General features: G+C 56.4%; 13 protein-coding genes across 13 annotated transcripts; 9 read left to right on the top strand and 4 right to left on the bottom strand.

The window, feature by feature from the left end:
• Positions 1-4,226: 4,226 nt before the first annotated feature.
• On the bottom strand, positions 4,227-4,877 carry SLS55_003860 (uncharacterized protein; the record flags this gene model as incomplete). Its single annotated transcript, XM_066775324.1, has 1 exon — positions 4,227-4,877. One exon carries the CDS (start codon positions 4,875-4,877, stop codon positions 4,227-4,229), a length of 651 nt encoding a protein of 216 aa, XP_066635443.1.
• A 1,355-nt stretch (positions 4,878-6,232) lies between these two features.
• On the bottom strand, positions 6,233-7,099 carry SLS55_003861 (uncharacterized protein; the record flags this gene model as incomplete). The annotated part of the gene is made up of 1 exon (XM_066775325.1): positions 6,233-7,099. One exon carries the CDS (start codon positions 7,097-7,099, stop codon positions 6,233-6,235), a length of 867 nt encoding a protein of 288 aa, XP_066635444.1.
• Positions 7,100-7,569: 470 nt separating this feature from the next.
• Positions 7,570-8,438, top strand: SLS55_003862 (uncharacterized protein; the record flags this gene model as incomplete). The annotated part of the gene is made up of 2 exons (XM_066775326.1): positions 7,570-7,577; positions 7,910-8,438. 2 exons carry the CDS (start codon positions 7,570-7,572, stop codon positions 8,436-8,438), a joined length of 537 nt encoding a protein of 178 aa, XP_066635445.1.
• Positions 8,439-8,612: 174 nt separating this feature from the next.
• SLS55_003863 (uncharacterized protein) lies at positions 8,613-9,293 on the top strand (the record flags this gene model as incomplete). Its single annotated transcript, XM_066775327.1, has 1 exon — positions 8,613-9,293. One exon carries the CDS (start codon positions 8,613-8,615, stop codon positions 9,291-9,293), a length of 681 nt encoding a protein of 226 aa, XP_066635446.1.
• A 60-nt stretch (positions 9,294-9,353) lies between these two features.
• On the bottom strand, positions 9,354-9,836 carry SLS55_003864 (uncharacterized protein; the record flags this gene model as incomplete). The annotated part of the gene is made up of 3 exons (XM_066775328.1): positions 9,354-9,647; positions 9,702-9,708; positions 9,829-9,836. The coding sequence occupies 3 exons, from the start codon at positions 9,834-9,836 to the stop codon at positions 9,354-9,356; spliced, it is 309 nt and encodes a 102-aa protein (XP_066635447.1).
• A 1,297-nt stretch (positions 9,837-11,133) lies between these two features.
• Positions 11,134-11,737, top strand: SLS55_003865 (uncharacterized protein; the record flags this gene model as incomplete). Its single annotated transcript, XM_066775329.1, has 2 exons — positions 11,134-11,138; positions 11,215-11,737. 2 exons carry the CDS (start codon positions 11,134-11,136, stop codon positions 11,735-11,737), a joined length of 528 nt encoding a protein of 175 aa, XP_066635448.1.
• Positions 11,738-12,691: 954 nt separating this feature from the next.
• Positions 12,692-13,210, top strand: SLS55_003866 (uncharacterized protein; the record flags this gene model as incomplete). The annotated part of the gene is made up of 2 exons (XM_066775330.1): positions 12,692-12,699; positions 12,793-13,210. The coding sequence occupies 2 exons, from the start codon at positions 12,692-12,694 to the stop codon at positions 13,208-13,210; spliced, it is 426 nt and encodes a 141-aa protein (XP_066635449.1).
• Positions 13,211-13,951: 741 nt separating this feature from the next.
• SLS55_003867 (uncharacterized protein) lies at positions 13,952-14,363 on the top strand (the record flags this gene model as incomplete). Its single annotated transcript, XM_066775331.1, has 2 exons — positions 13,952-13,960; positions 14,013-14,363. 2 exons carry the CDS (start codon positions 13,952-13,954, stop codon positions 14,361-14,363), a joined length of 360 nt encoding a protein of 119 aa, XP_066635450.1.
• A 2,466-nt stretch (positions 14,364-16,829) lies between these two features.
• On the bottom strand, positions 16,830-17,687 carry SLS55_003868 (uncharacterized protein; the record flags this gene model as incomplete). The annotated part of the gene is made up of 1 exon (XM_066775332.1): positions 16,830-17,687. The coding sequence occupies one exon, from the start codon at positions 17,685-17,687 to the stop codon at positions 16,830-16,832; it is 858 nt and encodes a 285-aa protein (XP_066635451.1).
• Positions 17,688-18,488: 801 nt separating this feature from the next.
• On the top strand, positions 18,489-20,658 carry SLS55_003869 (uncharacterized protein; the record flags this gene model as incomplete). Its single annotated transcript, XM_066775333.1, has 2 exons — positions 18,489-18,493; positions 18,708-20,658. The coding sequence occupies 2 exons, from the start codon at positions 18,489-18,491 to the stop codon at positions 20,656-20,658; spliced, it is 1,956 nt and encodes a 651-aa protein (XP_066635452.1).
• A 741-nt stretch (positions 20,659-21,399) lies between these two features.
• SLS55_003870 (uncharacterized protein) lies at positions 21,400-22,329 on the top strand (the record flags this gene model as incomplete). Its single annotated transcript, XM_066775334.1, has 4 exons — positions 21,400-21,406; positions 21,492-21,500; positions 21,658-21,665; positions 21,721-22,329. The coding sequence occupies 4 exons, from the start codon at positions 21,400-21,402 to the stop codon at positions 22,327-22,329; spliced, it is 633 nt and encodes a 210-aa protein (XP_066635453.1).
• Positions 22,330-22,824: 495 nt separating this feature from the next.
• On the top strand, positions 22,825-24,236 carry SLS55_003871 (uncharacterized protein; the record flags this gene model as incomplete). Its single annotated transcript, XM_066775335.1, has 2 exons — positions 22,825-22,833; positions 22,893-24,236. 2 exons carry the CDS (start codon positions 22,825-22,827, stop codon positions 24,234-24,236), a joined length of 1,353 nt encoding a protein of 450 aa, XP_066635454.1.
• Positions 24,237-24,399: 163 nt separating this feature from the next.
• SLS55_003872 (uncharacterized protein) lies at positions 24,400-25,915 on the top strand (the record flags this gene model as incomplete). The annotated part of the gene is made up of 2 exons (XM_066775336.1): positions 24,400-24,405; positions 24,548-25,915. The coding sequence occupies 2 exons, from the start codon at positions 24,400-24,402 to the stop codon at positions 25,913-25,915; spliced, it is 1,374 nt and encodes a 457-aa protein (XP_066635455.1).
• Between the last annotated feature and the right edge of the window lie 794 nt (positions 25,916-26,709).

Below are 26,709 nucleotides of genomic sequence, written 5' to 3' on the forward strand. Positions count from 1 at the left end.
TCAGGCGTTTTTCTTGCCTTCTTAGCAACGCGTACGGATCGATTGTGATGCAAGGATATACAGCTGAGCCAAGCTTAGCGAATGTCTTCCGAATGATTACAATTACTCCAATTTGTCCTCAATTGTTCGTTTGAAGAGATGGTTTATAGCTAAGCCTGCCACATTGGCGGGCCTGAAAGATACATTAACCAATGCCGGGACATATGTTCTCATCGGAAAACGCACGGTAACGTTGAAGGATGTCTGTAGCCGCAAGACCGCTTCTCTGGGGCAGAAAGGTGTAGTGGGAAACAAGCGCTCTACCATCCACAACGGCATCTATGAATGTGTCAGCAGTTGCCGAGTAAAACTTTACGGGTCGCTCACGTCGGCCGGTCCTCTTCGTCATGACTTCAGTGAAGTGGTACTCATCATCGCCGTTACCGTTGTGGATCCCGCTGGCAATGACATCTTCACCCCAAATGGCCATCATCTGTATGCCCATGCGCATGAAGTGGTAGTCCAGTGTATCAAATTTGTCTGATATGGGCGTCAGTAGAGGGCAGTATATCAGACAGATTAGGCTTACACTTCCACAAATCATTCTCCTCCAAATGCCCAAGGAAACTGTAGTGCTGCTGTGCCGCAACTTGCCAATGCCAGAGACCTTGCGAAAAAGCATCGAAGCTGGTGGTAGCGATGGGCGTCTCCTCTATAGGGAAATCAGGAGCGAGGGGCAGCCACCGATGACCGCGGAACGGTGGTTCCCAATGGTCTTCGTTCGGCACACGGTACTCTGTTGGTCCTTTCCAGAGCGGTAATTCCGAGGCACGCCACCTACTCTGTCCTGGCGAGGCACGGGTAAGCTCGGGGAAGTAAGGTTTGACGACACCGAGCCGGTAATGGATCCAGCTCAATGACGGCTGATTGACAACGTTTGCGGCTACGGCGAAGTACTCTGGGTGCTCGAGCTTCTTCTTGGCAATTGTTGCAATTGCGTGATCCTCGATGAAGACCTGCGTAGGAGTCGTCAGCTGATACCCGGCCACAATGCCAACATGCGTACCAGATCGTCATCCATTTTGATGTACATGGTTCCGTTCTCACAGACGTCGTAAGCGGTGGTGTAGTCGATGCCATCGAATTGCAAGTTCTTTCGGGTGTATGCAGGCTCCCGCGCAACGAGGCCATCGAGCCACGCCAAGTCCTCTTCGTTGTCCGTTCTTGCCAGGAAGACTACCTCGTCCAGGAATCCGCCTTTCCGTGCGAGGTTTCGCTGCCTAATATTAGCGCTCAACTTCGTTGGCGTAGCTGCAACTTGCGCACCTGGAGGTAGCAGTTCAAAATCGAAACGCTTTCCGGACGTCCGTAAAACACCAAGCCCACGATTCTGAAATCCGTAGGCTTCGACCAATCCAGAACACCTTCTGACTCCCTCCCGGCTCTTGCGGACCAGTGCCTGGGCAAAGGACGTCCGATCTGGTGCCGTGATACTTGGGTGTTGCGGATACTCCAGAGCAGGGACAGAATTAGCAGACATGCCACAAGTGCCACGACCTTACGTGGATTGAGGCGCGAGGCTGCGTCTACCAGTTGCGGATATGCCGTCGACCGGCAGCGAGATGAGGCCATGGCAGCCCGCTTTTCGGCTCTGTGATATGGAAGCGGCTGTTAAACTAGCATCTGTGGGGATTTGAAGACTTCAGAATGCACTGCTGAAAAGTGTAGAAGGAGCAAAAATTGCAGGGGAACCGCAGAAGTGGCGAGCGGCATGAGGCCACCTATAATTGGTAGTGAGCCTGCCAGCTGCAAGGGCCCGACGACAGGCTGACATTCAGCACTCAGTAGAGCGGCTTTGTAGCTGAAACGTTGTCGCTGTGTGGTTGCACAAAGGGGCTGGTTAATGCGCGTAACGACAAGCTGCCAGTGTGATTGGGAATCCGAGGTCTGGTAGGCTACACAGGCTGCGAAACGGTGCTTGCTAGTGCTTATCCCCGGCGGGGGCTCCGCGGCTCCTGCAAGTATTGAAAAGGCGATGAATGTCCTTCTCGCGAGTCATCATCGGCCCCGCTCTCGGACCACTTGCCAGCCTAGTGACCATGGGGCCTGATCAGGGCCACAGCACACTCGAGGTCGACTGGGAGGCTCAGCTTGCCAACGCTCCCGAGCCCTACACCCCGAAGGACCAGAAAGACGCAAATGCACCGGAAGTGCCGTATAGCGAGCTCCCGGAAGCATTGACGCGGGAACACCACCCACCATCGCCAGCTCATCCTGTCCCAGTCATCTGCGGCTTGAGAAAACGGACATTTTACATCGTTCTTGGACTTGTGCTTCTCGTAGCCGTCGGAGCGGGGGTAGGCGGTGGTGTCGGCACCTCTTCAAGCTCTGATACTTCCGCACCCAGCTCTTCGTCATCGTCATCCGATGGGTCAGTTCCTTCTTCTGATGGATCGTCCTCTTCGCCGCATGTAACACTACTCCCGACCACGAATTTAGCAAGCATCAATTACACTGACGAGGCTGACGTCGAACACAACCTCGTCTACTATCAACTATCCTCCAAGGCCATCTACCAATCCCACTGGAACTCGGCCGACACAACATGGAACGTTTCAATTGTGGCGAACGACACGGATAAGATCATGGAAAACACACCCCTCTCTGCCGATCTCTGGCGGAACAATGCAACGGTAACTCCACCTGAGCAACGCACCGGCATCACGCTGACAGCAAACTTCTACAGCTCCGCAACATAGACGTGTACTGGCTCGAGCCAGGCGGCAACATACGAGGCCTTACAAAACATCACTCCCAAGGATGGATCGACAACGGCGTCAACGGCAAATACCGCACCGGAAAGATGGCCACCTACGCCAAGGAGTGCGACCCCTGCTACAACAACAACGTCGTCGTATACCAAAACGATCACCTATATTGGCTGCAAACGCAACCTACTTGGGTGCAACAGGCCATCGCCAACGCCCCCATCCCGGCCTCGGACAGCGACCTCTCGCTGAAGCCGGTGTATTCATCCGACGGCGCAAAACACATGGTGCTCCACATGAACTCGAAAGCAACGGGCAATTTGACTCAGGTCATCTGGAACGGGGCGAAATGGGCTTCTTCCCGTATATACACATGTTTCCGGCACACAGGCAGCCCTCTAACCATGAGATGTCGCAGAGACCCTCCCCACATCGATATCCACAAACGCGTCCATCGCCGCATTCACCGCCGGCTACGAAGATGACGTTGCCCAGGACTTCACCATACAGGTCTTGACAACGGACCCCCTGGAAGTAGCGGGCCGCGTGACGCTGACTGCCTACCACATATCAACCGACAAGTGGACGTCGGCGCGTGATGTCGCCGGCTTTGAAGACATCCTGGACGGCTCGCCCTTGGCTGCAAATCAGGCTGGTAGGGTGTATGGGCTGGTGGCAGGGGCAGGAGGGATGCCGCAGATTGCGGAGTGGGCGTGGAGTGCGGATAGTGCGTCGTACACGCGCATGGGGAATGTGAGTATACCGGTGCCGGCGGCGTGAAGGGAGAGACACTGCTGTAGATATTTTGCTTGTTTGGGACTTGATGGATGTAATCAGCGGAGGCGTACGGATCGTTCGGGAGTTTCTTTCTTTCTAATATTTACAAGCGGGACTGTGCACAAGACGTTGAAATGGAAGAGCGCGAGATCGAGGCGGTATGCCCTCCGACCGCCACACAATCTGGAATGCTGGCCAGCTTCGTGCGTAGTTGGTCAAACACTTCAGCTTGTAGGACTTATATCAACCACTCTGTCTTCGATATACAGGCAGATGCGGATTTGGACGGGCTTGTTTTGCACTTACCAGGAATAAAGTTTTCTGAGTTGTCTTTGTATTGGTAAATGACGACACGGCGCTTTTTGCGCAACGCGTTCTTTCTCGCCAATCCAAAAGAGCGGAAATCACTTGGAGGGCCCATCACAGCCACTTGGCATCTGAATACGTTTGGGCCGGAAATCGGCCCTTACGTTTTTGATGCGTCCAGTATGTCCTCCTTGGTTCACTCCACATCCCCACTAAGCAGCACAAGATCACTGAATCCGCGGTGTATGTCGATTCCTGTATGTTCGCAAGCACACGCACGAAGGCAAACAGACTTTGGAGAACCGTCACTTCATTCAATCTACATCAAATTTCCTTCTCTCCATACAACTTTCCCTTTCCCAACACCTCCAAGCCCATCAGACAAACGCAATCCCTCTACTGCTTCTGCTTACCAGCCGACGCCCACACATAGGCCGGAGCCTCCTCGGCGGCCTCGGCATCGCGCTTCTTCTCCTTGGCCGACGAGGCCCAGACGTAGGCAGGAGCCTCCTCCTCAGCCTCGCGCTTCTTCTCCTTGGCGGAGGAAGCCCACACGTAGGCAGGAGCGGCTTCTTCAGCCTCCCGCTTCTTCTCCTTGGCGGACGAGGCCCAGACATAGGCGGGAGCGGCCTCCTCAGCTTCCCGCTTGTCCTTACCGGCAGAAGCCCAGACGTAGGCAGGAGCAGCCTCTTCGGCTTCACGCTTCTTCTCCTTCGCCGACGACGCCCACACGTACGCCGGCGCCTCCTCCTCGGCGGCCCGCTTGTCCTTGCCGGCAGACGCCCACACATAAGCAGGAGCAGCCTCTTCAGCCTCACGCTTCTTCTCCTTGGCAGAGGAAGCCCAGACGTACGCCGGCGCGGCCTCTTCGGCCTCGCGCTTGCTCTTCTTCTCCTTGCCGGCCGACGCCCACACGTAGGCGGGCGCGGCCTCTTCCGCCTCCCGCTTCTCGACCTCGATGACGGCGCCGCCGTTGTTGATGGCGGCGGCGGAGGCGAGGAGAGGGAGCGCGGTGAGGGCGCTAAGGGCGGCGGTGGTAAACTTCATTGTTGCGGGGTTGTTGTTGTTGTTGTTTTCGTTCTTGTCTGTGAGGGGGTCAGTCTTGATCGTTGCTGGGTGGTTGGTTGGCCTTTTCGACTCTGGAGTTGGCGCTGCCGCTTACGTTTTTGTTTTGGTGAGGGTGGGAGAGGGTCTGGAGGTGGTGGTGTGATGTTCTCTGGGGACGATCTTGGCTGGCGGTTTTATAGCCTGTTAGCTTCGGGTCACTGACGGTTCGGTCTTTGTTCGACCGTGACCGTGCTCTCCCTCAACAGTGACTGTGCTGCGAGACGTACGTCCACACGGCGTTGTTCCCGTGGCCCGCTCCAAGGCGGCTGCTGCTGTCGATAGCCGTATCACTTTCCTAAACTGGGAAATGGCCTGGTTTGTGTCCGCTGGAGCTTCAAGTACGAATCAAAGGGCTTGCCGCGTAGTAGAGATGTTGGGTGGCTTGCAGTATGCTTGCTTTCGTGATTGCTCGACCGGTCGTGTCAATTGATACTGCCGAAACGGGCAGGTAATCGACTCCGGATGAAACAATGGTCTATGCACTTTGGTCTGGCCTACAGACGTAGCACAATGTCCGTCCGCTGTCGTGCTCACCGGCCGTCCCCGAGTGCCGATCTTTCTATTCACGGCCTCCCGTGCGAGTGGCAGGAAGACGACCGAGCGGTGGATGATCTAGCCACGAATGGTCGCCACTGTAGACTCATCACTTATTACCGAAAATGGAAGGTCACGTCGGACTCTGGTTGGTTGCTTCTCCGGGACGCAGGGTGAAATCCTTCAGGGAAAAAAAGCCTCACCCGGCGGCGTGTCGTGGCCGGTGAACCCCCACCCTGGATGATGCACGCGGCAATCTGGGGGCCGGAATCCTGGGGTCCGTGGCTGAAGTCGTGGCGCCGCCACGTCTAAACTTGGCTCGAGCGCTAACGTGCGCCATGCATGCTTGGTCGAGATAAGAAAATAGCCAACACCCGCTAGTGGCTAAGCGGCGTCGTGATAACGCTCACGCGGAAAGCGTGGCCCCACTGCTGGCCGGTGAGAAGGCTTGGTCGAGATGGCGGGGAGGCAGGAGATAATTGTGAAAGCACTGTTGCATTGATGCGCAGCTCACAATGTGGGATGCATTCTCCGGGTAGCAACTGGGTCCGATTCTGTCAACTCACCGTCCGTTGAAGACCCACATCTACGTCCGGACATCGGATTCAACTGCACACCCAAGTCGGACCACGTACCTTGGTCAGAAGAAATCCAGAGAATCCGATGTCCAACTCACAAATCATCAAATCTTGCAAAGGGCAAAGTGAACATCGCATCGCATCAATTCGTAATACCATCTACCATTTTCAATTCCTCCCACATCACGACTGCTCGGGAACCCACTTGTTCCGCCTGGTGAAGATGTTCAATCCCACCTTCCTGCCCTTCTTCACCGGCATCCCCGCGTGCCAAACCCCAGGATGTCCGGTGCCATTGGGATACAGATTCTCCCAGAACACGGCGTTGCCCACCGCAGGCTTGAAAGCCACGCCGCCCACGCCCGAGTCGTCCTCGCAGTCGATGAACTCGCACCAGCGCGCGGGGAAGCGGCCCTCGTAGTGCGGGAACTGCGTCGCGCCGCCCTCGCAGTTCCCACCGTCGTCGCCGCCGTCGCACGCGAGGTAGACGAAGAAGGTCGACAGCCGCGGGTTGGCCATGCCCTCGAACCAGTCGAAGTGCGGGCGGAAGTGGTCGCTCACGCCGTACTTGACCACCTGGATGTCCTCCAGGTGCGTCGTCGGCACGAACCCCTGGAACTCGGCCGACCGCGCCTCGATGCACGACACCACCGCGTCGTCGGGCACCACCGCCGACATGGACGACCGGATCTCGCGGTCGTAGGCTTCCAGCTCGTAGCCCTTGGACACGGGCGACTGCCGGTAGTACGGCTCCGCCAGCGCGAGCAGGTACTCGGTCTCGGCCGCGCTAAGGTAGTCCTCGACGTAGACGATGAGCGGGTCCGTCGAGAAGATGTGCGTCTTGAAGCTGTGCGCCGGGCAGCCTGCGGCGTAGCGCAGGGCCATGGACTCGAGCGCCGTTGTGTTGCTCGTCGGTGCGCGCGAGAAGGACGGGATGGAGACGTCGATGTTGCCCAGCCCGAATTTGGAGCTGATGTTCTGCCACTGGAGGAAGGCGAAGGGGATGAGGGGGAGCAGCATTGCCGCAGTCGTGAGCTTTGGAGTGGCCATTGTGATGGTTGACGGTGAAAGACGTGGAGTGAAGAAGTGCTGCCTTCAGCGCGGAGTGCTCGACACTGATAGCTCTGCTCTTGCATTGCTCTTTGCACATGCCGAGCATAAAAGCGGGAATGCACACGAGGACCCTGATTCAGCCTGCAGGTACGGCGCAGGAGTCCGTTCGACGCTAGTGTGCTGACGGCGCCAGATCAACGGTGTGGGGGCTGAAGGATTATCGCGGCGGCAGACCGTCGTGCCACGCCGGGAACTCAAAGAATCCTCCATAAGCGCTAGCATCTTGTTCGTATCACCAGCATCGGCCCGCACCTTCGGCTTGGCTTCCCTCTCGGGTAGGTGCCTACGGGCATGTGAAGGTCGTTGGTCGTGTCACCTTCCTTGCGAGCCACGGCGACGACCATCTATTTCCGGACGCCACTCACCCTCAGTTCAACCATTCTTCCCACACGTTTCGCTGCTCCACCATGTACAAGTTCAAGACTCAACAGGATCGTCTCTCGTCTGAAGAACCGTTGTCAAGCGGGTCGTCGAGTATGGAAGAGGACAAGCAGTTCCTTCTCGATGGCGAGCGTGGCTTCAAAAGCGCCAAGAAGACTGGCCGCTGGATGAAATGGAGAGTTGCAGCGCTTGCGTTCAACGTGCTTCTGCTCATCGGCGGGCTCTCTGTCTGGGGCCACGTCCTGCTGCTCCTCAAGAGCCTTCGCTGCGATACGGCGCCCGAGACGGATCACTTCGAGCCAGACCGTAAGTATGCTCCAAGCTCGATTTGCTCAGATACTGACCGGATGTAGTGCTCTACAGCAGCCGTGTGACGTTCCAGCCACACTCGTACTTTGGCGGGCCGCCGTCGAATGCGACGGACGAGATGTGGCAGCGGCTGTCTCCTCCGGGAGACGGCATTGTGGAGATACCCAACGAATTCACCGCGAACCTGCCCGCGTCGCTCCCCGCGCCCAACGCGCCCGACACGGCCAAGGTGTACGGCGTGTCCATGTTTCACCAGCTTCACTGCCTCAACTTCCTCCGCTTCGCCTACTACCCGGAGGGCATCACCAACATGACCACCGAGGAAATCGGCTTCCACCGCGACCACTGCCTGGACTACATCCGCCAGGCCATCATGTGCGCCGGCGACACGACCTTTGAGCCGCTGACACAGGTCGGGATCAACGGCATGGGCGCCACGCACCAGTGTCGCGATTTCGACAGGCTGTTTTCCTGGGCGTACGAGCATCGCTCGGATAAGTTGCATGGATCTGGGTACACGGGGGGGAAGGTCACCCACACTCCGGGCCACCGGAACCACCTCGACAACGAGGAGCACGACGATTGAGGACATGTCTTGAGCGTAGTTTCGTGTACTGTAGAGCTGAGAAAATACACGCGTTGATTTGTTGACATCAAACCCATGCAACGAATGACAGTGCCATGGCTCCGGGTAGCTTTGCTGCAGCGGACATAAAAGCCACCATCCCCCCGCCAGCTTGAGAGTCACAAAGCCAAAACAATGACGGACCCCAACTTCCACATCTCCACCCCGCGCCTCTACCTCTCCTACCTCCAGCCCTCCCTCCCGGCCCACTGCGACTTCCTCGTCGCCCTCTACAACACGCCCGAATTCATCGCCTCCATCGGCGGCAAGCCCACCTCCGTCACCACCCGCGCCGCCGCCCAAGCCCTCATCGCCGGCCGCTTCCGCGCCGAGCACGCCCGCAACGGCTACGGCACCTACCTCGTCAGCCTCAAGCCTGCTCCTCCTCCTCCTCCTCCCACCAACGCCACCACCACCACCACCGTCGACCCACCCGACGACGACGACACATTCTCGCAACGCCTCGCCGCGACGTGCACCCCCATCGGCACCGTCTCCCTCTCCCGCGGCGAGGGCGAGCCGCCCAACGCCTACCTCGCCCCCGACCTGGGCTTCGCCGTCCTGCCCGCCTTCACGCGCCGCGGCTTCGCGCGCGAGGCCGCCCAGGCCCTGCTGGCGTGGGCGGAGCAGCAGCGCGGCGTGCGCGACGTCCTCGGCCTGTTCGACCCCGCCAACGAGGCGTCGAGGGCGGTTTTCAAGAGCCTTGGGTTCGTGGATTGCGGCGTCAGGACGTTGACGGTTTTCGGGGGCGTGCGGGGCGCGGTGTGGGTCAGGGAGGGGATGGAGAGGGGGGATCTGGGGAGGTACGGGTTGTAGAGTAGAGTAGAGTAGAGAGAATTGAGAGAGAGAGAGTTTGTCTACGGAAGTGTGTATGTTCTATATGGTCTGCCATGTCTGGTTGTACTTTGCTTCCTGGTCGATCTGGAAGCGCCGCAGCCGCTCGAAGTCGATGCACTCGTGCTCGACCCCCCAGCCTGTTACTGATGTCGCGTGCCCCGCGCCGACGTTGATGGGGCTGCTGCCCTCGATGATCAGGTCGCCGCCGCACGAGATGCCCTGCCGCAGGTACTCGAAGCAGTGCTCGACGTGCACCTTCCACTTGAACGCGTCCGGGTCCGCCGACGTGTCCACCCGGTTCTTCTCCTGGTAGTACTGGAACCGCACCATGTTCTGCATCGCCAGTCAGCGTTTGTGTACGGGATGGTGTGGTGTTTCTCACCAGACAGTGCAGCTGGTGCAGGATCGAAATCACGTAGAAATCCTGCGGCTTCGGGTCCGGCGTGTTCGGATGCTCGTACGGCGCGACGATGCCCTCGGGCAGCCCCCATTGCGACGGCTTCTCGATCCAGACTGCGTCATGGCCTTGCGGAAACGTCAGCCAACTGTTGTGCAGTCCGCGGCGCGGCTGAGGTATGTACCTGCTACAAGCTTGTCCCAGTTGTGGTTCACGTCCTGCCCGTCTCCGATGTACCGTTCGTCCTTCTCGAAGACCCGCTTCACCGGCTTGAAGACCTCCCTCGGTATCGGCGTGTTGGTGTATACGTGCAACGACCCGTTCGCCCGTGGCCGCGTCTGGTAGCCGTACGCCAGAGTGGCAGCCCACCCCAGAGCGAGCGTTGCGATACAAACATATTGCCAGAGGGTGGTTTTCCCGCCTCGCACGCTCCTGCGCTCTTCCCTTCCTGCTTCCTCATCCGGAGCAACCTGTTGGTACTCGTGCTTGGGGTTGACGGCGCCGTTGAGCATCGTGATGGACAGAATCAAAACAGAAGACAATCGAGAAGTCGAGGGGAACGATGGAGAGGCAAATCCAGGCTGCGGCGAAGGGAATCAGCGGTGCTGTGGCGGGCAGCTCCCCTCCAGACCGGCGGACCCCGGAGCTCTCCCCGATGGTGGGAGTGGGGGCCAAACATGGGGGGCAATCCCGAGCCGGGGCCAAAACTCCAGCAATTGCCCAATCCGTTTAAGCCTGCCGGTAGCGCCATTTGTTGGTGTGAGTGATCGGCGCGGGGGGCTGACGCCGACGTGGCTTCGTTATCTCCGCTTCTCCATGGGGGAAGCGAAGGATTGGGACGGCCAATGCTTAGCTTTTATGCTTAGCCCGAGCGTGCTGACACCGTGACACCGACATTTCAGCCACCAACATGAGCTGCACCGAGGATCATTGGACCCTGGATGAGGCCATTCGAGCCAGTGACGGCTATTGTTCCGGCGATAGTGGCAATCAGGCCGGCGTTGCGTTTGGCAGCAGACAAACACCGGTATCACCGCCTCTGCTGTTCGGCTTCCGCGTCTTTGCTGTTTGCCATCTCTCAGAATCCTTCTTTCACCCTTGGCCCTTTTTTTTGCCTAGCGATTCGACATAGAGTTCTCCCAATGCAGCTCGCAAAAATGTTCTGGGAGAAGAAAGAGTATGGGCAAGTCGAGCAACAAGACAGATTGTTGGCAGTGGAGGAGACCGGGCAAGAAGTGCAGTCGGCCGGGAAAAACAGTAGTCGACCAAGTAACTTCTTCTTCTACTCTTCAATCGCTCTCTTCAACCTCTGCATCGGACTGGTCGTTGGGTACTGGTGCCGCACCATGAGCGAGCCTTCACTGGAGAGCTTCGGCATCAACCCAAACACACCAATCCCACCCGAGGTTTTCACCTCTCGCCATGACGTCCCCTTCAGCCCCGACCCGAGATACATGGGCCCATCCCACGAGGTGAACAAGAACTGGGCGAAGCTCACCCAAGGTATGCCGACCCGTTCCCCACGAACGATCCGAACGACGAGTTAACGCCAGGCCCCCCAGCCTCGGACTCGATCTACCTCGCCGACCCCGCCCGCTACGACCTCGCCGACCCGGGCATCCGCGCGCCCTTCTTCATCTTCAACGAACCGCCGCCCGCCGCCAAGGCGCTCGACAACGTGCAACAGTTCTTCGTCCTCGAGCCCCTGCACCAGCTCCACTGCGTCAACATGATCCGCAAGCGCTACAACACCCTCGTCTACAGCAGGGACGCGGTCGACCCGCTCGCCGACACGCCTATTGATGCTGACTGGATCACCCACCTCGAGCACTGCTTCGAGTATCTCCGGCTGAGCATCACGTGCGGCGACTACATGGTCTTCGAGACCGACTCGCCGCCCGGCAGCCCCGAGGAGTACTGGAAGGACGGCCTCAGCTGGGGCGTCGTGCATTCTTGTATGGATTGGGAGAGGTTGATGGTTTTTCAGGAGGAGCAGGTGGCACTGTACAATAGTACTTGGAGTTGATAGCATCATGGTTGGTTAATCAGTAGAACATGGAGAAAGTGATTCAAGCCAAACTGCGGTACAGTGATGCATTCCTCCTCGTTTAGCACTGCTGTCGGTTTCGCCCGCTCTCACAATTTCATGGTACGCCGTTTTCTGAAACCTCTCACGCACTTTTCCCAACCACTGCCGCCCTTGTCGCCCAGCGTGCCAAGCGCTGCTCTACAACTTCATTAACAGACATGTCCCCTCTTCCTTGTGCGGCAGCGCCCTGCGTCCCGAAGTTAAGCCTCATGAAACTCAACACCATGCCAAGGATCGTGACCAAATTACCCAGGTAGATTGCAACCAAATCAAACCGTAATGCCACGAGGAGCAATCAAGTCAAACTACCGCCTAAGCGATTGCAATTTGATACCGATGATTACTTGAATTGTTAAATACCGCCAGTAGCGACCACCGCCTACGCTTCGCTTCGCTGAGGGGGGTTCGCATGGATGACATCTTGTCTATTGGTTCCAACCCATGCGGCGATACAAGGTAATAGACAGGCTAACGTGTTCGACGGTGTAATGGGTTAACAGTGTAGTGGGTCATCACCAAGAGGCGACTCAATGTAGCCTTATGATTGGATAACCCGTTAGACCGTCAAACCCATTACACCGTCGAACACGTTACATCAGCACGTAGAATGCCATGGGTATGTGCGCTTTGGTTTCGGAGCGGCCATGGCGCGCTTAGTATTGCGGCCGAACTGGTGGGGTTAGGGCCATGCCGTTTGGAAGCATCAATAAGCGCGAAGAGGGGCAATCGGCCGATTAAACCGGGGCTCTTGTGGACGCAGCCGTTGCGCAAAAGGCTGCTGCGCGGCCGATCGGCGATGAATTGAGATGAAAAGGGCTGCTGACCGGGCCGGAGCGGGCAACGCTCGTCGCTCGCTCCCGTCTGTCGGGACCGTTGCTATCGAAGACAGGCATGTCTCCGTGGGGCTCCATCACGCGGGGCTGTATTTAACATTGCCCTGACGGCGAATTTTCAGTTCTACGTTTTCTGCCGACTTTCTTCGCCTGGCCAAGGGAAAGAAAGCTCTGCGCGCGGTTTCACATTCACCAAGTGCGGGCCGACTCTACCAAACCAGTTGATGTGTCCTCTTCTCTTGATCCACTTGGCAAAACCACAGCATCGCTCGCCATGGCCACTGCTCCCTCGCCTTTCAAGGTCATCATCGCCGGAGGCAGTCTCGTGGGCCTCGGGCTGGCACTGAGCCTCGAACGGGCAGGGATCGACTACGAGCTGTTCGAAAAGCGCGAACTCGCCCCGCAGCTGGGTGCGTCGGTGGGCTGGCATCCGCACGGCAACAGGATCCTCAAGCAGCTGGGAGTGCTGGAGGACATGATGAAAATCTCGGTTCCCCTCGTCGACAGGCTGGTCTTCGACGAGCATGGCACCGTCATAGAGAAGTCGAAGGCGCTGTGGACCATCTCCGAGAGGTAGGTGGCCGGCCAATGCTGCTGCGGATGAGTGGCTGATCGAGTGGCGTTAGAATGACACATCCGATGTTGTTCATCGAGAGGTGCGAGATGCTGCGCATCCTCTCGTCGCATATCAAAAACAAAGATCGGCTCCACCCGCACACGAGCATTGAGTCATATGAGCAGACCGAGGATGGAGTGTCTGTCACTACCAACGACGGGAGGGTTGTGCAAGGAAGCATCCTTGTAGGTGCCGACGGAATCCACAGCCACGTGAGAGGGTTGATGGCGGACGAGATTTCCAAGACGGATTCCGTGCTTGCGGGGGAATTGAAAACAGGTAACCTCCCGCGGCTCACAATGCTGCCAGATTTACTCACGGAACTGCCCAGGGTTCGTTGCAGAATACAAAGTCGTCTTCGGCGTGTCTCGCAATGGTCTCAACACCCCCTTTATGCCAGAGGTAACGACACACTCGGTTTGCGGTGACTACTACTCTATCCTGGCAGCATCAGGTGTGCCGGGACTCATCTTCTGGTTCCTGTACATCAAGCTTCCCGAGCCTGTGCGGACTCCCAATTGCCCACGATTCACTGATGAGGATACGGAAAAGACGGTCGAAGAGTTTGCCGACAAGACCTTGGCGCCAAACTACACGATCAAGGACCTTTGGGAAGCGCGGGTCAAAGGAGGCATGGTGCCGCTGGAGGAGGGCGTGCTGAAGAAATGGAGCCATGGCCGTGTTGTTCTGCTTGGCGACTCTATGAACAAGGTACGTTGAACCAATCATCTGGTGTGGCTCCGCGCTGAAACATGGTGGGCAGGTCTCTATCAATGCTGGACTTGGCGCGAACACAGGATACGAGGGAATCGTGAATCTTACCAACGGGCTCGTCGAGCTCCTGGCGCGATCTCCGACACCCTCGTTGAGCGAGTTGACAGCAGTCCTCCAGCACTTCGACGAGACGCATCGCCAGCGGGCCGACACTATAACTTGGCTCTGCGGATTGATCACAAGATATGAGGCTCAAGACACGTGGTACCTGAAGCTAGCGGCCCGTTGGTTGAGTCCGTACATAAGTGACGCCCGCAAAACCGATCTCTACGTCTCATTCTTTGACAAGGCGCCCTATTTCAATTGGCTTCCGAAACCGGACGCAACGCTTAACGCTTAATATGGAAGCCAAACTGTAATCGAGCACAGCTCTCCTCTCTTATTTCGTTCTTTGAGAAAGACTTGCTACATAGCTACTTGAATTAGAAGGAGCTTATTGATGGGTGATCTTTTATAAATTAAATTGCGGCTGACTCTTGTGGGACGGAAGCAGACGTGGCCCGTGGTCTAGAAAGATGGAAAGACGTTGCAATTTGGGGTGTTCTGGTAAGAAGTATTGTATCGGCATGAGCAGCAGAGGGGAGGCAACTTGGGGCTGCCTATATACCCTGCTCCTCGCTGACTAAGCTATTCTGCTTATATATCAACAAAGTCAGGCGTGGGGGCCGCTTCTCACCTGTCTTTATAGCCGCCATCTCGTACTTTCTGCAGTGAACCAACCAAGATGGCGCCATGGTGGGAAAGGCAAACACTCGAAGTCGCCTACGCACCGTTACAAGAAGGTGAGATCCGCCTCATTACGTTTGAGGATATCACGCGCGTAGCTCCGGAGCACCACCTTGGGTACCACATCCAACACGTGAGCATCAACGACCCGCCTCCGTACTGCGCCCTTTCCTACCGATGGCCAAATGGAAAGGAACTGGATGAGCCTGCCAAGTTCAAAGAGCACTGGCTTGACATACGTGGCGGCCCACTGGCGGCAGTGCGGTCTTATCTGTCCAACGCGAATGCAGCAGATCGACATCTCCCATTCTGGATTGACCAGTTCTGCATCAAGCAATCCGACGCGGCGGAAATGGGCAGGCAGGTGTCTTTGATGCGGGAGATCTACTCGAAGGCGTCGAAGACGGTCATCTTCTTAGGGTTTCCGCAAGGCCCGGGGAGCGAAGGCCATTTCCGCGCTGCCTTCGATTACTTGAGGGAGATCAATCGCGACGGCTCATCCCAGCATTTTTCCGAGCAAATCATCGGGTTTACGAAAAAGCAGCCCGTGGGAACAATGGCGGCACTCGCTGCCGTCCTCGCTGCGCCGTGGTTCAGTCGCACTTGGGTTGTTCAAGAAGCAGTGCTGTCCAGAAACGCTGTTGTACTATGCGGCAGTAACATGGAAGATATGTTGCAGCTATGTGTGGCCGTCTCCCACTTCGACCGCATGGGTTTCCTTCGCCATCTCTTCCGGGACTTCCACACGCCAGAGCACCCGTGGCAAGCGCGAGTCCAGAAAGTTCGACTGTTCTACCACTTGAAACTGAGCTACGCCACGCCCCAATTGCATTGGTCGGAATGCCTTCCTCGCGACGCAATGAAACGCCTGCTTGCTCGGTGCCGGCCTTTGGATGCGACGGACCGAAGAGATAAAATATTTGGCCTGGCAGGCATTTGCAGGGCCGAAGACCGACCGACTGTGGACTACAGTCTTTCGGACTTGCAAGTGTATCGACGCACTGCAGTGAAGATCCTGAATGAGGGCCACCAACACCACCACGCTGGTACAAACTTGAACTCTTGCCCATGGAATGACCTTTGTCTGCTCGCACTCGTCAATGCCGACTCCGAGACAATCAAGTCACCCTCTTGGATTCCGGACTTCTCTTTGCCATTGACATACAATGATCTCTGGTTCGAGAATGAGGAGTATCTTGGTTTCCGGGCGTGTGGGAGCAAGAGTCCCCACATTGAGCTTCCCGCCCATTCTCCTCACAAGCTGATCATAAAGGGGAAGCTTTGCTCAACAGTGTCATCTATCGGTGAGGACAGTGTCCAGACAAGGGAACTCCCTGTAACTGGTTTGAACGAGTGTAGTTCCTGCGAGGAGTGGTGGCCGGTGTCAATGGGGAGCGATGAGGGCATCGTGGAGCAAGGAAGGCGACTTCCCGAGTGGATTCTGCGCGCCGGAGACTACCTGCGCGAAAAGGCGAGCGCCGATCCACAGCGCGAACAACGTATCGCCAGGACACTCTGCGCTGGGGTCAAGGTCGAAATGGCCTGGACCCCAAGTGCAACCGACGGGGCAGCCACCAAGAGAAGCCGACATGCCGAACTTTGGGACATGTATCGAACCTCTGTTCCTCATCTACTTGGAATTGATAGTCTGACGAAAGATGACATCGGGCCTAAAAGTGGGGAGAGAGATGACAGGGCTTACAAAAAACTCCTTCGCATGGTTGGTATACCATGCCGCGGACGCCGGCTCTTCGTTACATCGGATGGCCATATGGGCCTTGGTCCTGGTAGAATGGGAGAGGGGGACGTGGTCGGCGTTTTATACGGAGCACATTGGCCATTCATTCTAAGGCCCCACGGCGATGCATATCTTCTGGTTGGGTACTGCTACGTCGATGGGATGATGGACGGGGAAATGATTGAGTGTGGCGACATTCCTGAACGGTTTATCTGTCTAGTATAGCTGTACTTAAGACCTAGTATTTAGCTTTCATTGCCGTGATGCATCGTTAAGATCAACAATTTTATCCACTGTAAACTCCTCCAAAAAAAAAAAGGAAACATCCTGGGGAACATAATCTTATTCATCCAAAGCTCCACCGGATTCGTCTCGCAGCTTTCCCGACCTCTTCAATGACTCGTACAGAGCCCAAGCAGCCAGTGTCTTTGCGTCCCGTGCCCCGATGCTCCAAAGATCTTCATAATCAATCAGCCTGAGCCTGATCAACTCATCTCCCCCCTTCTTCCTGTCTTGGGACAGCCTTCCTTTCAGCTCTTGAATCTGCTGTCGATCCACCGTCTTCTCCCAGAGAAGAATTGGGATAAACTCGTCTGAGCCGCCTGGACTGGGGTACATGGCATTCTGCAGGTTGTCGTCCGTGGGTGCTGCAGTGCCTCCCAGGACCAGCTTCGTCATATCCGTGAGATCCTTTTCGTAGATGGTGAGCCCCGTCTCTTCCCGGATTTCCTCGGCAGCCTTGCCCTTGAAGTTGTCGTGCTCGTCCAGCATGCCTGCCGGAATCTCGAGGAAGGCCAGGCTGCCTGCGGGTATGCGCGGCTGCTCAGTCATGATGACATATCGCTCGCTCTGTCTGTCCTTCGGACGCAGGATCATGAGGACGGCAACGCTGCCACCGCGCAGGAAGACGATTCCGGGGAGCTTTGATCCGTGATCGTTGCTGATCGTGGCTTCGAACTTGAGAAAGCCAATGTTTGGCCCGAAGAAGTTGACTGATTCGATGCGGATCGATTTGAGCGTGTAAGGCTGATCGTGGAAGGCGTGGGTTGGTGAGGATTGCTTCTCGAGTGATGTCTTCAGCGTTCGACACCAGTCTTTGAAAGCCTTCATGCCCAGAAGTTTTTCCTTATCAAGCCCCTCTATAAGAGAGACCGGGACAGATGAACCAAACGAGTCGAGGGTGAAGGTTGTCGCTGCCATAGTGGTCGCAGTACGGTTTGCTGTGATGAGTGGAGCTGCGTGTGGTAGACACGTTCGCAGTGCTTTCCTTTATGAGCTCGTCCTTCGTAGGCACCGATACGGTGAATGAGGCGCAGCACAGAAGCCCCGCTGAAAATGTCTTTTAGGCTGCATACTGCCCGAAGCGAGTGGCTGCAGGGGATCGATTGTCTGGGCGATGGCCTGATCAGCGCACGCCACAATACCAGGATCACTCTCACAACTAGCCAATCTCCGTGACGCAAAAGGCAAGTTCAGAGTTCGAGAAATGGCTCAAGCCATCAGGACCCGGCCTGCTTCAAGCACATGCTCCTTTCGGTCTCGATATGCGTGTCAGCTCCCACAACATATGTATTGACACATCTTTCATCAGCAGATCGACGCCCGTAAGCTGCGGGGAAGGCAAGGCTGAAGTGTCGCAACAGTGGCACAAACCTCGGTAGTGCTTCCTATCTCTGCCCAATCGTATTGTGACCGAGATGAGCGGCGTTAGAGAGCCAATAGGTTTAAAAGCACTGCGGAACTGAATATCGGCCGGATTTTTTCATCTCACCAGCTCCTCACATCTTGTCTCAACCCATCCACCGACAGGCCAAGATGCTCTGCAAACGTTGTTATCTCATGCTCCGCGGGCAGGAGGGCCGCCAGTGGAGAGGAACATACGACTTGCACTTCAATCATCACAGAAGCGACGGAAAACTACGTAAATCTGCCGAATACTGCTTCATCTGCCATACCATCGCGAGCAACCTGCCTCAAAACCAGTTTGGATGCCAATCAACGATGAAGTATGTTGATGTTTCATTTGCTGCATGCGTTCGCTAACATCCTAGCAGAGTTCATCACGGTGGTTTTAGAGCTGGGCTCTCACTGCTCGCACGGGGAGAGGACTTCCTCCTTGAGTTCTACCGGGAAGAATTGGAAATTGGGAAGTTCTTGTTGAAGCAAGCGGGTGAGTAAGCATGGCGAGGTCTATAAGCAAGAGCTGTACTGATATCAAAGGAAAGATCAGGGGACGCATCCACCATCGGCGACTCCCATGTCGGACTACACGGGCTCGGATGCAGTATCGCAACAAGTCGCCGAGTGGATCAGAGTCTGCCAGTGCATGCCTTCGGCAAAAGCTCCATTCTACCCGACACGCCTGATCGAAATTGAGCCGATGGAGCCTAGCCTCTCGATTGACGGTCCACTCGCGGCGCCTCAGAGCGACACGCGGGATGGGGACACACCCACGAAAGTGAAGAAATTGACGTTGGTTTCTTCTCGAGAATTGATGAAAAGGGTTCGCGATGGCAATGCTGCTGCAATCGGTCCATACGTCACACTGAGTCACTGCTGGGGCAATCCCAGAGTCCCGCCGCTACAGCTACGCAGCACAAACATCGATGATTTCACAAAGAACGGCATAGAGATGAAGAAGCTGCCTCTCACGTTCCGCCACGCAATTGATTTTGCGTCTCGCCTTGGCCAGGTTCGGTTTATCTGGATCGATTCACTCTGCATTATCCAAGACAACAATGAAGACTGGCTCACTCAATCGAAAGAAATGGGGAAGGTATACAATAACTCCTTCCTCAACATCTCGGCCACAGCAGCCAAGAATGGCGATGAGGGACTCTTCGACATACGTCGCCCGCCTCTACTGTGGTCCGACGAGATTGACCTCAACGTGGACGGTATCCCAGGCATGATTCAACAGCAGAACTCTCACCCCATTCGCAGATGCACGGTACTGGATGCTTCCTTCTGGACCAATCATGTTGATCAAGCACCGCTCAACAGGCGCGGCTGGGTACTTCAAGAACGGTTGATGGCACCGAGAAATGTGCACTTCTGCAAGGAGCAAGTTGCTTGGGAATGCCAGTGCGATAAAGGACGCAAATCGGAGCGCCATCCGGACGGGTTTCCGATACTTGACAAAAGATCGCAGAGGCTGGTGTCTAGTACAGATGCAGAATACCTCGAGGCGAAGCGTCTTCTGCAGAGAGCACCGGACTTGAACCACCAGATAACCGATGAACAGGCTTACAGGACTTGGAAGCAGATCGTGGAGAGGTACACTCGGGCGAAACTCACGAAGCCGAAAGACAAACTGATAGCCCTCTCTGGAGTCGCACAACGGATGTATGAGAAGACCAGGTGGGTATATGTGGCTGGACTATGGCAAAACAGACTTCCGCAAAACAACTGCCTACAAGTCAATCTCGAATCTCAGCTACTATGGTGTGTGGAACCGGTTTGGGACACGAAAAGGCAACAATTTTCGTATCCTTCCAGCCGACCAAAGGAATACCGGGCCCCAAGCTTTTCATGGGCGGCTTTGGATGCGGACCAAGGCGTGACCTATGGCGAGCTTCTAGACCGTGATCGCATCTTGATCCAGGTGGAAAACATTCAGCCAAAGATCCTCGAAGGCGACCTGATGGGTGGGAAGACAGAAGGGTACTTGGAACTGACCTCTCATCCTGACTGGCGTCTAAAGAAGATTGTGCTGGAAGAGAAAGTGACAAATAACGGTCTTGAGTACGGCTGGAGATTCTTGGAGAGAAAGGATGCAAACAAGTTCGTCATTGTCTACTTAGACAGCCCGGAGCAGGATCGCGACATCTTTGAGCAGGATGGACGCATGTATTGTTTGCCAGCAGCTTCCGAACATCAAGGCAATCATACGATACTGGCGGACACTGGCCGTAAGACCGACAGCACTGGCGCCTTTCCCCGTGGCAAAGACTGGGTTGCAGGTGATATTACATGCCTCTTACTACAAGCAGACAAGAACGAGCATGGAACGTTCAAGCGCGTTGGCTTGACAGTTGTCTCAGCGCTTGATAAGGAGGGCGAGAAAAACATAAAGGCACCGGCTGGTTACGAGTCTGAGCTACCTTGTAGATGTTGTAGGGCGGGTAAGGGAGGAACCGCGAAAGCCAGGCACACGATTCGGATCAAGTAATTCTGCTTACCCCATATCCCTCTTGTCTCTTTCTGATTTATCTGATGTCGGTACTCGAACGGTCACTTATAGCTAGTTTCGAAAATCGTATGGCAGTTCCTATCGAGAATTTAATTTGTTCAAGAGACTCCACATCAGAAATTGACGAGGAGAGGTGTACCTCAAAGCAGTACAGCGACCGCACGTGACTTTAATAGTAGCCTATGGCAAAGTGGTTCAGACGGGTTGGGTATCCGGAGGATTGCAACCATCGGCAGTAGGATGTTGGGATGGCCTTCTGGATTCTGGGCGTCTACACCGAAAGCATGGCCGGACCGCGGTCGTGCTGTTCGGGCAGAAACGCGTGACGGATCCCGGGATATATAAGGAGCCGGTCGGCATGCCGCCTGAGGCTGTGTTTGAAGCGCAGACGAGGCTTTTATCCGGAGACATACGACGTAGAGTAAGTGGGTTGTAGCGAAATCGGGGATAGATCAGGGCTGCAATCCCTCGGATTTGCTGGATGCGGGGTGGTGCGGCGGAATTTCCTGATCAGGATAGATAAGAAGAGTGGGGAAGCACAGGGAGGCATGGATGCGCATACATCACAGTGATAGTGATCCGGCCATGAATTTCTACCTTTGCCAGCACTCCCGTCTGCAACATCCATGCCTCCCCTGCTGAAGGCATTCGGAAGAGTTGATTGGACTACATCCGGGGTGATACAGCAGATGGCCAGTGCCGTTCAACCGGGGATTACAAATGCCTCGTCAGCAGATCGTTCCCCGCTCCAGCCTTGGCCTTTCTGCCTAGCCCACGCGTTCCACTTCAAGAGATACTGCTATCTTCTCTAGGCCCTAAGGGTACGCATTGTTTGGCCATGAATCAAACGCTGTGCCCGGGACCTGCATGGATACTGGCTATTTAAGCCCCCAGTCTGCTGTTGCACACTGCAACACGTGGATCCGACTGAGCAGTATAAGATGAATTCCACAGAAAGAGGTTATCGTCTCGGTGTAGACATTGGTGTGAGTGCCTTCCAGTCTTCCCCACTTCCGAAATCTGGCTGAAAGGGTGGGACAGGGAACCTTCACCGATATCTGCGTCATCACGCCCGACGGCAAGACTGTCTCCGCCAAGGTGCCTACCAATGTCTCAGACCAGAGCATCGCCGTCAAAGAGGGCGTCGACCAGGTCAAGGAACTGTTGAAGGACAAGTACGGTTGGGTCGGCAAGTTCGACTACATCCACCACGGCACGACCGTTGCAACGAATGCCATCCTCGAGGGAAAGGGAGCCAAAACAGGTCTTATCGTCACATCTGGACACAGAAGTGTCCTCAGTACAAGGCGTTCCCAAATCCCCGGGGGCCTGGGATCTTGGATCAACTGGCATCCACCCACTCCTCTCGTGCCTCTGGAGAGAACGGTCGAGGCTCCCGAGCGCATCTCAATCAGGGGTGAGATCGTGCATGAGCTGGACCATGACGCTTTACGAGCGAACCTGCAAGATCTGAAAAGGCAGAAGCCAGAAGCCGTTGCGGTCAGTCTGCTCAACTCGTTTGCGAATCATGAACATGAGGAGACCATTCGGAAAATCGTCAACGAAGAATTCGGGCCCGAGGTCGAGGTCGTTACTTCCACCGAGGTCCTCCCAGAAATTCAAGAGGCAAGTGGTTCATCTTCTCGGTGAAATTCTCTACTGATCACAAGCAGTACGAGCGGACGGTCACGGCGGCTGCCAACGCGGTTGTCAAGCCGATTGTCAAGAGATACCTCGGCGGCTTGAAGAGACTTCTTGCTCCGGACACCGACACCCTCCGTATCCTCAAATCCGACGGTGACCTCACGTCCATCGAGCTCGCCGGCGAACAGCCAGTCAACATTTTGATGAGCGGACCCGCAGGGGGTGTGATTGGGGTTGGCCAACAAGTGTCGAAGAACACGCCGTTCAAGAACCTCATCACCCTCGACATGGGGGGCACTTCGACTGATTGTGCTCTGATTCCGGGCACAAATGCAGTTCTCCGGCGTGAGACTGTGGTCGGTGCTCACACAGTGAAAGCCCCTTCGGTCGACGTTCGGACAGTAGGTGCAGGCGGCGGCTCCATCGCCCACTACAACTCTCTCACGGACGCGCTTCGTGTGGGACCAGAGTCTGCCGGCGCCACTCCAGGCCCTGCCGCCTATGGAAAAGGTGGCACCTTGGCAACTGTGACGGATGCGAATCTTGTCCTCGGCTATCTTCCTTCGCAGATCCTGGGTGGCAAGTTTGGCCTCGACGTGCAGGCCGCTGCAGCATCCGTAGAAACCATAGCCAAGCAGATGGGCATGGGAGTTACGCAAGCCGCCGAAGGCATCATCGACATGGTCAATGAGACCATGCACGGCGCTTTGCGCCTCGTCTCGGTCGAACAAGGCTACGACCCACGAGAATTTGCACTCGTCGCGTTCGGAGGCGCCGGTCCACTTCATGCAAATGCGGTTGGGAAGCTGTTGGGAGCCAGCCCGGTCATCATCCCACCTGCTCCTGGCATCCTGTGTGCCCAAGGGGACGCCACAACAAAGATGAGCCACGAGCTGTCCTGCACATACATCAAGCTCTTCTCTGAGACGTCGGCCGAGGAGCTGAGGGTGGCGTACGATAATCTCAAGTCGGGCTGCATCGAGACCATGGAAAAAGCTCTTGGCACCGACAAGCCGTCGCTGGACCTCTCCTACCAAATGGACATGCGGTACAAAGGTCAGGCTCTGACCCTCACCATCGACATGGTGGAGTCCGACCTCATGTCCGAGACTTCCAAACTGTTGCCCTTCCTTCGTGGGAAGCTTGAAGTCGTACACGAAAAGCAATTCAGTTTCTCTCTTCCGGACACCAATGACTTGGAAATCATGCGTCTCCGCGTCAAGGCCACAGATGCTTCCCCGGAAGCCATCATCCAACCGATAGAAGCCGCGCCCGACAGCACCCCGCCGGCATCCGCCATAATCTCCCGCAGCCCCATCGTTTGCAACGGGGAGACGGTCGAAGCCGTCTTCTGGGACCGCGCAGCAATCACCAAGAAAGGGTACAAGGTATCCGGTCCCTGCGTCATCACCGAGATGGACTCCAACACGCTCATCCTGCCCGGCTACAGCGGAGAGATTGACAACATGGGAAACATCCTCATCACACCGGACAAGGCTGCCCAATCCGCGGGACAGGAGACAGCGGACACTAGGGATGCGGCACAGAAGACGGTTGCACAGAACCCGCTTATCCCGACACTGATTGCCAGTGCTCTGGGCAGCATCCGCCGCGAGATGGACACGCTGATGCTGCGGTGCGCCATGAGCCCGGCCATTCGCGACCAGCAGGACGAGTTCAACGTCATCACCAACACGCGCGGCCAGATGCTTGTGGGCCAGTTCGGCAGCTTCATCACCCAGTTTCTCAAGAACTGGAAGGGCACCATTGAAGAAGGCGATGTCTTCGTGACAAACGACGTGTACGGCACAGAAGGCGCCGTGTCTCATTTGAACGATGTCATAGTGCTGCTGCCCATCTGGTACCACGGGAAGACTGTTGGCTGGGCTGCCAACTTTGGCCACCTGACGTGAGTACATTGCATCCGACGTCCCCCAATGGTGACTGACGAATGGCAGAGATGTCCAGGGAAAGGTGCCTGGGTCTATGAGTATTAATGCCTCCACCATCTTCGAGGATGGTCTGCAGATCCCGCCTGTCAAGCTGTACAGTAAGGGCGCATTCAACCACGACTTGATGGCAGTGCTGCTGAGGAATAGCCGACTCCCCGAGTGGTTCCAGAGCGATGTGACTGCTCTGGTTGCTGCGTGCAGGACCGCCGCCACTCGGGTCTGCGAGGTGAGTGTCGTCGCCCTCGACATGTCCACTCCCTAACACTCTCCAGCTCTGCGACCGCTACGGCGTCCAAGTCTACCACGCGGCGTGCGACAGTCTGCTCGAGCGGTGCCGGTCGGCCATCAGCCAGATCATCGCGACCAAGGTGGACGACGAGCGCAGCAGCTTCACCGACTTCGTCGACGACAACGGGGCGGGGGCCGGGCCGTGGGCCATCGCCTGCTCGATGCAGAAGCACGGCGGCCGGCTGGTCTTCGACTTCGACGGCACCAGCCCGCAGGCGCCGACGTCCATGAACTTCTACCTGTCGACGCCCATGTTCAAGATGTTCATCGGCTACTTCCTGCTGGCCATCCACGACCCGCACTGCGTCGTCAACGACGGCTTCCACGACCTGGTCGAGCTGCGCATCCCGGCGGGCACCATCCTGCGCCCGCTGCGCCCGGCCGCGCTCTCGTGCCGCACCCACCTGCTGGGCCGCATCATGGACGTGATCCAAGCCCTCTTCGGCCAGCGCAACGCCGCGTACCGCGCCGCCGCCGGCTTCTCCGACTCGCCGCACCTCTTCTACTCGGGCTTCCGCCCCGACGACGGCAGCGAGTTCCTGCTGTACCAGATCGGCTTCGGCGGCGTGCCCGCGCGGCCCGCCGGCGACGGGCCCGACTGCCACTGCCTGTTCCCGGCCATCAAGAGCATCCCGACCGAGACCATCGAGCTGTACTTCCCGCTGCTGGTCGAGCGCAACGAGAGCGTGCCCGACAGCGGCGGCGCCGGCTTCTTCCGCGGCGGCAACGCCCAGCGCACCCTGTATCGCTTCCTGGCCGCCGGCGACGTGTCCATCCACGACGACAGGTGGCTGACCATGCCGTGGGGCGTCAACGGCGGCATGCCCGGGATGCGGTCGCGCAAGGGGATACGTAGGGCGGAGAGTCCGGGCGTGTGTGAGGCGCTGCCGAGCAAGATGGATCATCTGCGCGTGAAGCCGGGCGATGTGCTGGAGTGGGTCACTTGGGGTGGCGGCGGCCTCGGCGATCCCCTCACTCGGTCGCCTGAGACGGTTGCACTAGAGGTGCATCGGAGGCTTGTGACGGTGGAGGGTGCGAAGAGAAACTACGGCGTTGTCGTCGAGGAGGGAGCCTTTGGCGTCGATGTGGAAGCTACCGAAGAGCTAAGGGGGGAGATGCGGATGAAGCGACCGGTGGGGTGGAAGGAGGAAGGGTATAATCAAGGTGGGAGCTTAAAGGAGTTGCTGGAGAGATGCGAACAGGAGACGGGGTTGAAGCCGCCAAGGCCCCAGTGGTGGGATGAGCCGTATGGGCCGCACATGGCGACTCCATATACGGTGAGCTGGTTTAAGAAGATGAGGGAGAGGGAAAAGGACGGAGTCGAGGTGTGGGGCGGCGATGCTAACGCATGAACGAGGTCTACTCTTTCCGAAGAATTTATTAATGCGAGGGACCCGGTTTAAGCCAATTCTAGTTCCGTTATAGTAAAGGAGCACTGCACCCGCCACACTCTATCTGCTCTGCTGCCACTACTGCCACTACTGCCACTGCTGCCACTGCTGCCACTGCTGCCACTGCTGCCACTGCTGCCACTGCTGCCACTGCTGCCGCCGATGCTGCCGCCGATGCTGCCGCCGATGCTGCCGCCGATGCTGCCGCCGATGCTGCCGCCGATGCTGCCGCCGATGCTGCCGCCGATGCTGCCGCCGATGCTGCCGCCGATGCTGCCGCCGATGCTGCCGCCGATGCTGCCGCCGATGCTGCCGCCGATGCTGCCGCCGATGCTACTACCGCCGATGCTACTACCGCCGATACTACTGCCGTTAATACTACTACTACTACTAATACTACTATCGCTACTTCTACTACTACTACTACTATTAGTCTTAGTAGATACGTTAATTCTAGGCGGGTAAATTACTAATTCCCTCTATACAATTACTAATCTCTTCCCCGCCTAATTACTAATTTCTTTAGAGAAATCTATCTAAATCTCTAAATTTTATATAAAATTTTATAGAAATTTTACTATTTTTTCTACTATATTAAAATATATAGCTATAGACGTATAAAAATAAAATAAAAAGTTTACTACTAAATAGTAATAAGACTTAAATTAATAAATAAATAAATTTTTAAAGAGTTTATCTCTACTAGTAAGACTAAAGAAAAAGAGACTATAGGGTTAGGGTTAGGGTTAGGGTTA

This window comes from Diplodia seriata (genome assembly GCF_021436955.1).
Source record: "Diplodia seriata strain FDS-637 chromosome Unknown scaffold_3, whole genome shotgun sequence".
In the NCBI taxonomy this organism is placed as follows: Eukaryota; Fungi; Ascomycota; class Dothideomycetes; order Botryosphaeriales; family Botryosphaeriaceae; genus Diplodia; species Diplodia seriata.